Source organism: Triturus cristatus, chromosome 8 (assembly GCF_964204655.1).
Source record: "Triturus cristatus chromosome 8, aTriCri1.1, whole genome shotgun sequence".
Taxonomy (NCBI): domain Eukaryota; kingdom Metazoa; phylum Chordata; class Amphibia; order Caudata; family Salamandridae; genus Triturus; species Triturus cristatus.
The window spans coordinates 720114387-720131007 of NC_140591.1; the positions used below are offsets into that span (position 1 = coordinate 720114387).

The 16621-nt window shown below is 38.5% G+C and overlaps 1 protein-coding gene across 1 annotated transcript in view; it reads left to right on the forward strand.

Moving 5' to 3' along the window:
* Positions 1–16621, forward strand: part of ABCC4 (ATP binding cassette subfamily C member 4 (PEL blood group)) — a 1516984-nt gene that overhangs the window by 923919 nt on the left and 576444 nt on the right. The window contains exon 20 of the mRNA XM_085622127.1: positions 6587–6666. Within this exon, the coding sequence (XP_085478253.1) occupies positions 6587–6666 (80 nt within the window). The remainder of the gene's footprint in view (positions 1–6586; positions 6667–16621) is intronic.

Below are 16621 nucleotides of genomic sequence, written 5' to 3' on the forward strand. Positions count from 1 at the left end.
CTGCCCGCAAAGCAGCAGGAAGCAGCCTAAAATGATAATAACACAAAGATAGCTTCATTTTAGGTTTCTGCTTCTCACTGCTTAAAAGCAGAGGGGCGGCGCTCTTCCGCCACAGTTGAGGAGCCAACCCTGATGCCTTTATCACTCGGCAAAAATGCTTCTTTGAAATATAGATATCTTTGGGATATTGATTTAAATAATTTGCCGCTTTAATTCCCCTATGTCCATAGAAAAACCTGGACAGCTTATTTTCTAATAACTTATGTATGCATGAGAGTGTGCGAGCTTAAATGAGTTTCTTTACACAAGTAAATTATACATTGGTCGGTGATACTGAATTTAAGAGGAATCTTTGCTCCTGACAAAGTCCGTTTGACCATTTATATACTAATATATTAATAATTTATAAATCGTTTAAATAAATCTTATAAATTATAAATACATCTATACACATAAAAAAGTAATGTAAATAAAAATAAAATAAATATATGTAACAAATTTAAATTTTTTAAATTATTTTTAATCTTTTTAAAATTATATACTACATTAGCTAAAATAATACAAACAATATTAGTTAGCGGAGGGAATAAAATTACTATTCCTACTCCAAACAGTGCAACATTAGGGAAAATGTTGGATAGCGGAGGGGTTAAAATTACTATTCCCACTCCAGTGAGTGCAACAGTAGGGAAAGTGGTGGATAGTGTAGGGGTTAAAATTACTATTCCAACTCCAGTGAGTGTATCAGTGTGGAAAATGTAAGATAGTGTAGGGGTTAAATTAACATACTTATGAATTAAATAATTTTGTAAAATAAATTACATATTAATAATTAACAAAAAAATTATGAATAAATACCAATTAAATTAATATTTACTCAAATAACATTAAATTACTTTCCACACTATTCCCCCATGAACACACAACCCGCTACACATAACAAAACACAATTAATGTAATTACCAATTAATAAAAATTAATTAGCAATTAAAAATGTATTAACAAAAATTAATAATCAATAACTATAAATAAAAATATGTTAATTAATAAATTATAATTACATTACTTCCCACCCTATTCCCCTATAAACCCACAAGCCGTCACACATAAAAAAACACATAATTAATTAAATTATCAATTATTAAATGAATACAAATTAATTACCAATGAATAATTAATTAACAATAAATTAATTACCAATAACAATAAATAAAAACATATTAATGAATTAATTATAATTACATGACTTTCCACCCTATTCCCTTATAAACCCACAACCCGCTCTGATACTAAAATGCAAAATTTAATTTAAAAGAATTACTAATTTCTAAACATTTAATACATATATTTAAAAATAATGAAAGTACATTAAAAAAGTTAAACATACATATAAAATACACACTCAAATAAATAACACTAATAAAAATATCGATATTATTGACAACAATATTTTTGCTAAAGATATTACTTACTTTGATATTTAAAAAAACGATATTACTTACCTTAAAGTCGATATTCTTGTCAACGATATTCTTGACTTCAATATTCTGTCCCTACGATATTAAAAACTCAATATTAAGGTAGGTCATTATTAAAAAATCTATATTTTGACTGCGCACCGATAAGATGCTGACCTACAGATTTTCGACACAGGAGCTTTTTTTTTTTAATATCCAACTTTATTTTGTTTACACAGTGGCACCATCCAACATTACAAGCAGTACAAGCTGAGCATTACATTGTACAACAGTACACGAGATGACCCTGCCAGAACTCAACCAAGACATAGGAGTTTTAATCATATCTGTGCATCAAACTGTTTTTAATCTTACCTATGGAACTCACTAATAAAGACATCACTGTGGTAGATGACTAGGTAACCCTAAATTGCATCACTACAACACGACTACAGTATCAAGAGCTCACTTCTGGGTTAAGCATATCCAGATGCACAGTCATTTTGGATGATGGACGCAATGATGAAGTATACCACAAAGAGTATGTGGGTGAGAGTCAATTTAAAGACACTTTGTGGTTTTCAGAAGGGGGTCGTTTGCATATCCATCTAATTTGCTTTCACCATTTTCTTGTTGCCTATATGTTATTGATACTTGTCACAATAACAAAACTGAACACACCAGCTCACAAACTTAACATTCTATTTAATTTTCAATATATAACTAATTTTTTAATATATTTTTTTACTTAATATATATTAATTACGATGTTAATCCTCCCCTTTACACTTCAGGGGCTTTGAACGTTTGACAAGCTTGGTTGCAAGTTTTGTCCTGTGTTAATATTTCTGAATTCACTTTATTTTAAATTACTATTCAAATTAAATTAAAATATAAAATACAGTTGAATGCGTAAATATTAAATATTCTCAATTATAATTAACATTAAGAAGAAACATTAAAAAAATATTCTAACATTGAAAATATTTCATAATAAATTTCAATTAAAATATGATGTAATTGTAATGTAATTTACGTTTGTTCCTAAATGTTGTTAGTGCTGGTGCTATTTCCTGCCTCAACTGATTTCTATGTGAGTGTGTTGAAGTAGCAATGGTTGACCATGTGATCTGCTTGACTCAGTCTAACGCTTGGCTGAAGTCATTTAATTATTTTTTGTCAGTAGTAATGCTACAGCAGATGTTGTGTGTATTTTGTGAATTGAAATTGTCTTACTCACTTGAGGGTGTGTGTTTGTATGGGTATGCCCCTATCTTAACATCTTCTCTGATTTGCCTCATTTTCCTGCCAGTTCCCCTAGTCCCTCCCAAATTTGCTACTAAAACCTCTTCCTCCAGATACAGAGATCTCCGCACCTGTGGTGGCAATCTCTGTACAGAAAAGATAGAAGAGGAAGAGGGGGAGAGCTATGTCAGTTTGAGGATTACATTTTGGAGTACATATATTAGTACTGCTTTACATACTCCAAAATGGCTTTTGTGAATAGGGCCTCATTTTTTTCTAAGTAGATGCAGGCTATACTTTGACATTCCATAATGTGGTTGTGCTCTCAATCTCCTTATAATCATTGAAACTGTTGCTCTCCACATAGGGGCCAATTCCGATCCGGGTCGGAAGGGCACCGAACGCGATCCGGCCGGAAAAACTACGAGCCGTACGCGTGTTTTCTGCCCGACTCGTACAGCTGTACAAGCGGGCAAGTACGATGTGAGCTACGTGAAATTCACCGACCGAGTCGTTTCCGGGTCCGAACCGCTCCGTACGTCTCGGTCGGAAGCTAACCGTGGCGTGCAATGGATGCGATTCATGACCGAGCCAGTACGATGCACGCGTCGGACAGCCTATGAGAGCCGGAGTGTCTGGCTCGTAAAACGTCCGGGTGGTTGCCTTTGGGGGTCCACGTCGGACCCTCTGTCACCCTGAGCCCTACGACACGGACACAAGGGGAGATCCCAAGGGTCCCCCCAAAACAGGCATCTACGGTGCGGATGGCACCGATGCGTACCCACTGCCGGAGGCGCCCATGCGTGAGACGTACCCATTCAGTGAATGGGAGCCCATGTACGCATCGTACGACCGGCTCCCATTCACTTCTATGGGAGTCCGACCGAACCGAGTCTGGCAGCATACGGCCGCATCGTACTCGCTCGGTCGGACTGCAGGACTCCGGCTCGGTCGGAAAACACTCCGGATCCGGCTCGGTCGGAGTGCTTTCCGACTAGTATCGGAATCGGCACCTTATTGGTAAACTCCATCCTATGTTAACTGTGAAGCCTGTACGTGCATTGAATGGTTTTTTTCAAATTTAATTCTAATACAAAACAAAAGGCTTTGTCTGAATGTCCTGTCCTCTAGCTGTTTAAGGATAGCCTCATGTCTCTTTTGAATCTCGCAAGTTTACACTTTGGCACATCAATCAAATATGCTTAAACAGTTTTAGATGAAAATTAAAACTATTTAGGCCTCTTCAAGTTCACCTGAGTGATGGTCTCTCGGTTTTATAAGATGTTTCAGTATCTGGCAATAGTGGTTGACCTTCATCGGAGGCCACATAACAACCAAAAGAAGGATCTCCAAAGGAAGGATCTTCAATCGAAAGAATTGCATTGTATGCTGTTTTTTACTATTTCCTTTCTTGTAAATAATAACTGTGTGTTTTGTTTGGTTATGAAAAATTGAGAAGTGCACTACATGTGTATAAAGGTGCAAGTCCCTAAGTTGGGAGAAGAACTAACACTGATTTCCTTTTGTAAATGCTACTTTACATTTCAGTCTCCTACCTACATTTTTCAAGCAAAGCCATTTAAGAGTATGAACCCAGCAGAGACTCAACACAGATATTCAGCAATCCGTCTGTTACCAAACCTTGCCTTATCTTGTTGCAAATAATTATTTGGCTGATATTTAGTAATACTTGATTGTTTTATAGGGTTTGTACAGATCTATATGTCAGTTTTTACTTTGGATTTAAAATAAACCAGTCACAGCTTCCTGAAATACAAGGCGCTCTTGCAACACTAGACCAGCCGTCAATCTCTGTCAACCTTAAGTTACAGCAGTTCAGGGCAGCCTGCATGCTTTACCACACGTCGGAGTGTATTTCTAAATAGGCGCTGTCTGGAACACCAGAGCGATTATACTGCCCTAAATGTTGACTCCTGGCGGCAGATAGAGCGGCAGATATAGCCGACATGTTCATCGAGTGCTCTGTGCTTAAAGAATTTCCGGACAGCATGTTTCGACTGGTACGGCACAGCTAGGGTTCGAAATATGCTTTAACAGCAAATAATTACTATTGGGTCATAAGACAGGGTCAGACAGTAGCCTTAGCTTCCTGTTTTCAATCTTAATAGTGTGTGCACGCTTATGTATTGCCCGGGCTTTAATCGATCCATTACCACCTAGAATAACAGAATTTTGGGCTTCACTCCATCAAATCTATGAAGGTAAAATGGCAGTCGCCTAGGCCAGGGGACCCCAATCAGTTAAAACGGTGGAAAGGATCCGATCTCACTTACATTGGCTTTAGGTGGGTGTGAGTATCATAAAAGGAAATCCACAGATTTAACCCAGGTTTCTTATAAACAAGTGCTAATCTCTGAATTGTGTTCTTTTCTCTCCTGTATTTTGGATAACTTCATGTTTCCACTTCCTACCTGGTCTATTTGTACGATGATGTTTCTTAACATATGGCAATAATGTAGATTTATTGCAATGCTTGCTCTGGCCCCAGGGTGGGAAAAAGTCCAATAAAATATATAATATATAAATATTGTTTAAAGGATTTAATCTAACTTCTGACATTTGCATTCCCATGCACAGTTTATAAAGGCAAGGCAAATTTACTCAGGTCTTCTAGTCAGTGTAAGGTTTTTGAAACACCCAAAGCCCCATTCATGAAGATTTTGCTATGAGTAGATGAGAGTTACTCCTGTCATACTTCTAGCTTAGCCTGAATTACTTCAGGGGTAAGCCTGAATTATTCCAGGTATATTTCAAGGTTCAATTTATTAAAGTAAATCTTCAGATGCCTTTGTATTCATCTTTTCCTAGATTCAATTCACTAACAGGGTGGGGATTGGCTCCTAGTAGGAGTTTGTTACTCTACCCTCTTGCTTGAGGAGCATATTGTCAGCATACATCACCCAGACATTGTTCTGCATAATGTGACCAGAGCCCTCAGCCTATGCTATGTAGAACTACAAACTGAAAGGAACAGGGAATAAGGCATGACCTGAAGAGAATAAAACACGCCTGGGGCCACATTACATAAAGTGCCACACGGATGCAAAGGGCAAGTATATCCGCTTTCTGTGCCCCTAGGGTGCGTAGGCATCGTAGAAGGGGCCACAGTTGCTTGGGCAATCCGTTCTGTAATACAGATAATGCCGGCGCAATGGTAAGGTGGCTTTCGAACCTGGCTTCCCATGTTCCAAAATCAATAGCTCTATATTGAAACCAATCAGATGAACATTCCTAAACATGAGTAATATATCCAGTGATGTAGTGTCAGAGGAGGCGAGGTCGCAGTGTCAAAACAAAGGAGGAGTCTGGTTAGTAGAAACATTTCTTTGGTAGAAAGTTGGGTCAGCTGCATGCTCAAGACTGGTTAAAATTCGAGCTGAATATAACCGAAAGGCTATTAGGCTGCTACAGCGTGAAATTAGGTAGCAGTAGGGTTAATAGTTTTGTAAAGCAACACCGTTGTCTCCAGAGGAAGATTGGGTTTGTACTTTTTATTTTATCTTCTGACTAATGTTGAATAACAGTATGCTTCAAGTAAGAAAGATTCACCCCACAGGTACAATTTTACAACCTGTGTTTAAATACAATAACGTGTTCTAAAACCCTTCAAAGTCATTTGATGAAATTACTATAATAAAAATATTGAAAACAAGCAGTTACCCTCTTTTTAACTACTACACACATCTTTTTCTTTGCATTTACGCAGGTATTCATTACTATGGTTTTCGTGGCATTTGCACCCTCTACTATTTACACTGAAGAATACTCATACTACTATCCAACTGAACTTTGTTTTAATTCTGTCTCAGTTTAGTTTCAAGTCTCTATTAATCACCTTAAACTTGCTGTCTTTTATAAAACAGGAAGAATTCTTAACCGCTTTTCCAAAGACATTGGCCACCTCGATGACTTGCTACCATTTACGTTTTTGGACGTCATACAGGTAATGCACACCTTTTTTATGTAAGAAGATTTGTTTTCTCTTCTGGCTAGCCAGTATCAGCTTGTGTCGGTAGATCTTGTGCAAAGCAATATAATTAAACCAATTCTGCAGAAACATGTAGAGACTCAGCCAAACAGCTCATATATATATATATATATATATATATATATATATATATATATATATATATATATATATATATATATATATATATATATTTTAAAGGGTGTGCTTGCAATATCAAACACAATCGAAAGTTAGTTTGAGTCATAATTGAAGGTGTAGGAGCGGTGGTGTACAATGTGTGATAACCGTGTCAAATTTTTGTGATTGCAGTAGTTACATGCTTTGCTGAGTTGTTGTTAGTTTGCCTCCTAGGAATATGGCATGCACTTTTCCTGGTTACGAAATACTCCCACTTAACAGACGGAGACAGCGTGCATTGAACGATAGCAGAGATGAACCTGACTCTGTGCGCATGTAATTGTAATTGTATTTATATAGCGCTTCCTACCCTTGGCGAAGCGCCAAAGTGCTTTTTCGGCTAGTAGCACGCTTCTCAGGTACCCGAAGAGGATTAGTGGTGAATTAGTATAGGGAAATATTAAATTAATTTGAGCTGTTGCCATGTGAGTTTGTTATTTGGATTGAAAAAAGATAGTGGAGGGATAGAAGAGGGAAGGGTTTGCATTGATATAGCACTTGCAACCCCTGATGAGGTGTCAAAGCACTTTTCGGCGGGTAGCTGAGGGAAGGGTATAGAAAGCTTTGTTTTTTTAGCTCCTAGCAGTAGAAGGAGGGGGAAAGAGTCAGAGGGAAGGGTTTAGAAAGGCTTCTTTGGGAGATCTGAATAGTAAAAGAGGTATGAGATGATGCAAGGAGCGGTAGAGGAGAGAGAGTCTAAAAGGGTTATTTTAGTAGTAGAATGGGGAGAGGAGTTGGCCTTACGGCTAGGGTGGTTGACCTCGAATCTGGGGAACCGGGTTAGATTATGGGCAATGACACTGAACCTCCTGTGATTCTAGGCAAATCAATAAATCTCCCTGTGTCTAACAAAAATGAATGTGTCCTCATGTAACGCAACTGGTGCTATGTAAAGCGCTCTGATACTCGATACCTTCGGGTCAAGTTTGCGCTATATAAAACTCCATAGGAAAAACAAAGGGGGTTTGAGATGAATCATAGAATGGAGGTAGAGGATAATGCTGAGAGGTATAGGGTGAGAAATAGGGTAGTGCACTGGGGAGAGTAGTAGAATGAGGTTTTGGATGAGTCAGTTTGAGTTATATTTGATAAACTCAGACTTTCAAGTATTGTTGTACTTAAAGTTAATTTGTTTTTAATAATTTTTTTTGTAATTTAATAGTGAAGCAATTGTAGATAAATAGTTATGATAAAGATTTACTTATTTATGCAGTGGCCTATATCCATGTTAAACATGGAATAATACAACTATAGGTAATATGGACATTTGTTAAGCAGAACAAACAAATATATATTTATAAACATAATTATTATACACATTTATACAAAATAATATTGTATGGTGGTTATGTGGGGAAGAGCCAACTCTTGAGTAACCCTCTGAAGATAAGGTAATTATCCGTGGATCATATGTTTGGGGGTAAAGAGTTCCATAGTTTGGCTGCTTGAACAGAGAAGAATGCGCCACCTATGTTTTTTTTTCTTGTATGGTGTGATTTTGAGGCGAGGTGCCAATCTAGAGCAGAGGTTCCTTTGTTGAATATATTTGGTGATTTTATCCCTGATGAAGAGCGGTCCTGTTCCATGTATGTGTGTGTGAATACATTTGTGTGTGTGTGTGTGTGTATAAAGTGCGGGTGTGGTTGTTTGTAGCAAAATACGTGGCCCATAATAATAGACTGAGCATATTTCTCTTCTAATGTGAAATAAGGGAGTAGTTCATAGAATATGCATCTGTATGTTTCAACCAGGATCATTTTTGGAGAAGGAAAGTACTCAAAGTATTATTATGGTAGATCAATGCATTTCTCACTCTTTGGTTACAGCGACAACATCGCACAGCATACGCAAGGCACAGAAACTGTCAAACAGGATAGACATTGGAATACTTGCTGCTGGAGACAGCTGAAACAAAAAAAATTAAAAAGGTTTTAAACATTAGTTATTTATTTTGTTTACATACCAAAGTCACCGCCTCCAAAATTGACACACACGGCATGTACGTGCAAGCTTCTGGTTGTCACATCCCAGGAACTTTACATGAGTGATCTTGTAGGCTGCACTCCTCTGAGTCAGACAAAAAAATGCGTCTGCCTGGAATAATTAATAATCCTCAAAAATGTGTATGCTTTCTTCACCGCTGTATGTCATCATTCCAAGACATGAACAGTAAGTACCCTCATGCCACTACAAAAGGTATGGTTAGTGCGCCCTCCAAGCTCACAGAAAAGGTTCTGGGCATTGGCTTTACTATGGTGAAGTCCAGACATCAACACACATGCTAGATTGATGTGCTGACTGGGCCAAACAGAAAGTCTGAATACCAGTTTCACAGGCAGTCGGGCATTGATGGCATTGATGGCAGGGATACATGCCTATCTACCATGCAGAGGACATTCCTGTCCAGTAGTAACCACTAATGACTGAGGACCATTTACTTTATTTAGAGTTTGGCAGATGCAGAACGTTTGTGACCATGCAGCCAATGTACCACCCACCCTATTAAGAGCAGGCCTTTATGCATTATAATTAGGGCAAACAGAACATCTGCTATTTTTGGGGATAGATATCCTACATCCGCCAAACTCTAACTAAGGCTCTTGGTGATCAACAAGGATGTACTAATGACAGTAGGGTTCAAAGAGCCATGTTAACCTTCCTTTTTGTAGTTCATGTGCTTTATGTGCAGGTAGAAGACTGTTGAAGGGTTTAACTTCCGATAGGCGTAGGGAACTATTGCCCTGTGTCCCTCCCTAGCCCCTCAGCAGCATCCAGTTCGGTGGTTGGAGCTTAGGGGAGCAGTGGGTGGGAGCCTTTGCCCTGTGATGCATCATAGGAAGGAAAAGCAAAGGTGCCAAATGCAGAACCAGAAGGATGATGCATCAGCACCACATGTTTCTGCAATGCTGTCTTTATACCACCTCCAGGAGCAGAATCGAAGTGGCTGCACTGGGCACATTCTGCAGAGGTTGCATTGGGCATTTGAGTTTAAATCCGTGAATGGGTAGAATGCAACGGACATTTGAGAGTCCTGAACCGGGAGGGCATATTCCCAGCATCTAAGCTTATGTCTGGACATTGAAAGTCTGCCTTAAGCATTTGTGCAAAATCTCCATAAACTATAAACAGGCAATTAACAATTTCGTAGTTTAAAAAATACTATATTTAATAGAATATTCTTTGACCTAAACTGACTCACGCCCATGTTAAAACTTTGAAATCAAACCTCTTCGTTAGTGTCTCCCAAATTCCTAGAAAGCCAATCAATCAATCCATATTTGCATAGTGCAGCACTAAGGGCATCTGGACGCTGAGGGTGCAGTGTCTCAGTCAAAAAGCCAGGTCCTGAGTTTCTTCTTGAAGTCCGCTAAGGAGGGGGCTGTACGGAGGTGGAGGGGCAGGTTGTTCCAGGTCTTGGAAGCGATGAAGGAGCGGCCACCGCTGCGGCTGTGACGGATGCGGGGGTGTGCGAGGGTGAGTGATGCCGAGCGCAGGTGTCTTGAGGGCAGGTGGAAATTCAGTCGATGGTTGATGTATGATGGTCCTTGATTGTGTAGGGCTCTGTATCCGTGTGTGAGGATTTTGAACTGGCATCTCTTCTGGATGAGGAGCCAGTGGAGGTTTCTGAGGTGAGAGGTAATGGGAGACCATTTGGGGAGGTCCAGGATGAATCTGGCTGCTGTGTTCTGTTTGGTCTGAAATCTTTTGAGGAGCCGGGTGAAGATTCCGGCGCAGAGAGCGTTGCCATAGTCAAGGCGTCTGGTGAGGAGGACTTGCTTGACGGTCTTTCTGGTGTTGATGGGGATCCATTTGAAGAGTCTGCGGAGCATTTGAAGAGTGTGGAAGCAGGAGGAGGCGACTGCATTGACTTGTCGTTTCATGGTGAGTTGGCTATCAAGGATGTTTTATTCAAAAGCGGGTAAAATTACTGTGGACTCAAGAACTCGGAATATTATTAACTAGAAGTTTCATGGAATTACTCGTCATCCTTTCTTTCTTCTGTATAGCCATTGGGTGCACGTCTGAAGTTGCTTGCCGTAGTCTGACTTAGTTCATTGCAGCACCATGAATAGATTGTTTCCCGTTAGTGATCCCTTTTTTGTCAAAGTAGCAAGCCACAGATGTTGCCTTGCATGAAGAGATAATTCTTTGTACTGCCAGGAATTCAGCATGATAAATATCACTCTTGTTTGGAGATGAGATGGATTTTCAAGCCATTTCAAGCCATTTCATTGCCTCCATGTTTGCATTCAAATTCAAATTTGTGAATTGTTGTGGAAGCTGTGGATGATTCCATTTGTAAATTTCAGATGTAGTTACATTCTTCTGACTGTGATCCCTTATCTGTCTATATGGGCAATCACTGTCACCTCAACTTAACAATAAATTGTATCTTTTTTCTAATTTTTTAGTCTGGCTTGACAGCACAGCCGTCGCCAGACAATTATGTGAGCATCACAACAGAGAGGATTTGGCTCTATCCATATGTTGGGGTGCAGAAGTAAATGTTTTGATTGGACAGAAGTTGAGTGGTTCCACAGAAAATGTTCTTGCCCTTCTCACAGCTGTGATCGTCTTTTTAGGTCTCGCCTACGCAGCGCGCATGCGCTGAATAGGAAAAAGACCTTTTGTAATTGACACAGCTTTGCAGGCAAAAACGTGCACGCGTTACATTGCTTTGAATGGCAACGCGTGCATGTTTGGCCACTCCCTTGTGGGAGCGAGCTTTCAAACCATGTGTTAATTACAAACATATGGTTCCTGCTCGCTCCCGCAAGTGAATCATGCGCAGGCCCCCACCTCTCTCCTCTCCCCCTGCTGTTTTTTACTTTCAGCGCGAGGGCTCCTCTGGAAAGGAAGTGTTATGCCTTTTAAATGCGTGTTTTTTTTATTTGCCTAAACTATAATAACAGGCTTTCTGTATGTAGTCAACTACGCCCTCTGCGCTAGTTAAACATCACTTTGATCTGTGCCTCTTCTCCTCACTTCCTCTGCCACGCTGCGGTTTCAATCACGCTGCGCTTTAATCTGCGCCTCGCTGTGACAATAGCTTCTTTCTTTGCCTTTACCTTCTCTGCTACGCACGCAGCGGGGAGCGGCTGCAATTACCATTCAATTCCATATGCGCCTCAGAGACAGTTGCTCCGGTCTCTTAGCTAGAGAGCGACCACTCGTAAAACAAGAGCACTCACAAGCAGAAAACAGTATCCTGCTTTAGTTCACGCTCTATGTGGCAGCATGCACTTGCCTCTCTTCACGCCTCTTCTTTCACTTTGATCTGCGCCTCACAGTGGCAGCTGCTTCAGACTTTGCCTTCACTTACTCCCCCTGTGAAGATAGTCTACAATATGCGCTCTTCCGTCTCCGTCCACAGCAACGCTGCCTCACTTTAATGCAGTGACACTTTCTCCACGGTGCATATCACGCTTGGGTTCCTCGCACGTTCAGCCACACTGCCCTTACGAAATTTCCTTTAATTTACTGCTTGTTGCAGTTGCCAGGGGCACTTTTTCATAATTAGGATTATCTAATAAATCCGTTGCGTCAGAGAGTGAATCAAGTGGAGGTTAAAGCGTGCTCGCAACCGCGGAGCTCCTGGTAACAGCCAGGGGTAGCGTGAGGGGGGCTCCTGTGGGGAGGCATCACGTTAAGATGGCCCCCTGCTCCTCAGCGCATTTCACCCCCCCCCCCCCCCAACTCACTCATCTCCACTAGTTTGCTGATCTGGCAAACTGCAGCTTGCTTTCCTCACCGGCAGGCATCTCAAAATCCACCAAATGTGTACTTTGAGAGCTGAAACAGGGGGTTAATATATTCCTGATTTGAGAAGCATTTCACACGTTCTGCCGTTCAATCACCCGTCGCTTGCATTTACCAAGACCTTAATTTTGTGAAAGTTTCACGAACTAGGGCAAAGGTGACCGCTGTACTCAGCAAACAGCATTTACTGCCCAACCCTTCTGTCTTTTACGTAAAGTAAATAAAAAACGACCACAATGTAAAGCACTGATCTTCAGTTGAGGTTAGACCCTTGAACAGCTCCCGGACAATGAGCCTGTCTTTTTTGTCTCATACTAGTTGAGTAAGGAGATATGGACTGGTGGGTACTGTACATAGCGCACTTTAGGCTCAGTAAGCCCGTTTTAAAATCCCCTAACTATCATTAACCAACCTGTGTGATCCTCGTCAAGTTATTATGTTTGCCGACAGACACCTACGTTCTAATAGTTGTGAAAAACTGGCAGTGACTCTAGTCAAGGCGGGTCAGTCATTCACGCGTTCCAGTTGTTTAAATGTATTACACCTCCATGTCCCAAGTTTGGCGCTGCAAAGGCAACAGAACGGACTTTCCTGTGAGGCACTACTTAATCCCTCTAAACCAGTAATGTGTAACTCAAAAAAGCAGCAGTATTCCTGTTCACTTCGTTATTTTTAAAAACCTTGCCGACAATTAACTTCATGAAGTTGGTTACTTCAGAATAACATGAACAAGAAGAGAAAAAAAAAAACAATGTCTGGTGTTGACTGCCAGCCTCGTCTTAGTCAATGCGTTTTTTGTAATGGATTTAGCAAATATATTTTCTAGGCACTGCTGGGCCCTTATTAACATATTTTAAAAAATGGCTAAAGGCAAAATGGAGTCTTATAAAGCCCACGTTGCTTTAGTGGTCCACAGCACCGTAGTGCAGATATGCTTCTAGTGGAAGAGCAAAGCTACATCACCCAGGAGAAGTTAGTCACTGGGTCAAGTGGGATTACCCACTGTCCCATGCTGTAGTTGGCGGAAGGTAAGTTGTGAATGATAAACCAATGGATGAAGAGGATTGGCTGAAAGTCCCAGTAAGTACAACCATTGAATATATCATTTTAGTAAACTAAAAATGCCTTGAAAAGAAGCCAACCCAAAAAAGTGATCAAGCTAAGCATCAAAAATGAAAAGTTTTTTTCAGGGCACATCTCTCCTTTTGGTAATATATTGTGAAGTCCACAAACATAGTAACTTTAAGGGCATAAGATGTAAATTTGTGAACTCTGCACAACTTATCTAGGAGAAAATCTAGATCACACAGACTAATAGCAAAAAACTGTTATAATAGACAAACCGAAGCGCATGTCATCAACACACCCTACATTAATGGGATTCAATGCTGCCAAAATATAAGTTACGAAGTTTGTAGATATGAACCACCAAATTATCTGTGACTCCAACCTTGATGCTTTCACCTTTAATTAGGGAGCCCTAAAAGCTTGGATGAGCAGGTCTCAACCGGCTTATCGCTTACCATTCTGGCAAGTAACCAACTGATTAACAATTTATCCCCGGCAAAAGCATTGGCATAGCCAATAGGTCTCACCTTTGGGACCTTATAGGTGTTTAGCCATGCAACACTTGATGTTGTTGCACCAAGGATATTGTGCTGGATAACTAAACACTTATAAGGTCCCAAAGGCGAGACCTATTGGCTATGCCAATGCTTGTTTATTTATCCTGCTGCCTGAGCTTAAACTTTTAGGTCACACATATGACATTGTAATGTTATTAATATGTCTTAAGTAACTATATAATTTATAATGTTTTTCCCTGTCACCAGCTCAGATTGGAGAAGGGCAGTTTTTAACCTATATGGATGTTTAGGTCTGGCTTGACAGTGCAACTGTCACCTGACTTTTTAACCTATACCAATATTATTCTACAGTTCTTTGCTTCCATATAAATACATATTCATTACTATCCCATTTACTTCTAATGCTTCACATTACAATACAACATTTCTTTAAAGCAAGACCTATTGGCATTGCCAATGCTTGTTATATAGTCCACTTTGACATGGCTTCCAATAGTGTCACGAGACAATCAGTATTCTTCTGGGGAGCAATGGTAATTATGTCCTGAACTAACTGAGAATGGAGGGGGTTGACTTTTCACCCTGTTTTATAGTTTGCCCTCTTCTTCTGCCAGTCTTTACCACTTAAACGTTTTTTGAGAAGGTCATATAGATGTGTGTAACCATTCCTTCATCCATTTGCCTCCACCTGGCCTATTGTGCCTCTGGAGATGTTGGACCAACTAGATCATTTTTCATTTATAAAACTTTGTAGTCAGAGTCACAGGTGGAAAAAGGCTTGGTCCTTGCATCCATCTTGGTCTTATCTAGTGATGTCTCCAAAGGAGTAGTTTGTAGTTTGGGGAAAGACTTTTTGCTCAATTTGACATCCTCTGCCATATAAGTTTTACAGCTCCCTATTTATTCTAGTGCGAATCAGTTTTCACAGGAGCCATCTTGAGAAAATCTTTTCAGTGCATCAGAGTCAATACAGCGAATGACCAAACTATTGTTTGAAAATATTGTGGTGCAACAATAGCATGACAAAAATATTCTGAAGTTAAAAATATTGCTGGGCAGGATGGAGAAGGTAATAATATAATTTTATTGGGTATCATATAGGTTTTTTTTAGATATTGTTATATATAATATTGTTAACTTGTATATAGTTGTATTAAATATTATTTTTAATTGATTTAATATGTATGAGTTATATTATTTTTAGGTATTAATATTATTATAATCATTGTTTTCATTTTTTAAATTTAGATTTTCAGTCAGTTTAATTGTGTAATTTGTTCTGCATCTAATGAGTTATTTTTAATTTAGTAGTGGATTATTGGGTTTTTATATAGGGTGAGCAGGTATTTAAATTATATGTTCTTGCTTTTTATTTCAAAATATTTTTTTAAAAATATTTATTTGGCCATTAACAATGTAAATTACTTAATTGATTAATTGTTTTAATTATTTTAGTATGGTTTGTAATATTTAAATTGTAATTTACATTTTTACAATATTAATTAATTTTTATTTTATTTAGTTGGTGGGTTGGTTGGAAATTAGGAAGGGATGTTATTTTAAATATAAAGTATTGCTTTTTATTTTAAATTATTTGCTATGTCAAGTAATTAAATGTTATTAATATACATTTTTTCATTGGTTAATTATTTTAAAAATATATTTTGTGGTTTTTAATGTGTAATTTAAATTATCTGCTGTACAAATGTATAATTTAGTAGTTGGTTGTTGGTGAGTTTGAATGGTATTAGGGTGGCAATTTATTGAACATACACGTTTATTTTTATTTCTGAGGAGATTTTAGGTTAACTAAAAGATTATTCGGTAAGTAATTGTTTGGATTTTAATACATTTTAATCTGTTGATAAGTGTATTCAACATTTAAAAATGTTAAATTAATTTTATATTTAATATTTATTTTAATTGTATTTGTTTTCTTGGATTATTAATTTAATTTTATTAATGTTTTCATATAATTTATTTTAAGTTGATTTTTTGTTAATGTTTTGGAGTTGTAAGGCAGGAAGTGTGTTATTTATTCTGGTTTATAGTTGATAAATTAGTCTGCATTACATTTTGTTTCTTTCCATCACAGTTAATTGTATTTATTTCTAATGGGAAAATTCTTATAATTTAAATATGTTTTAATGTTATAAGGTATGTAAATGTTTTTTTTAAACAATTAGGAATATTGAAATTGCATGTGTAACCCCTCCAAAGTCCAACAGTTGCCCTGCATTTGCGTACCTGGGAGTGAGAGTAGTAAATGTAACCTCCTTCCGAAAGTCCAACACATTTTCCCCTGTTTTTTAGAATGAAGTGGGAAAAGTAAACGTAAACCCTCCAAAGTCCAACACTTTCCTTACTGTTGCTTAAATTGGAGTGGGAATAGTAAATCTAACCTT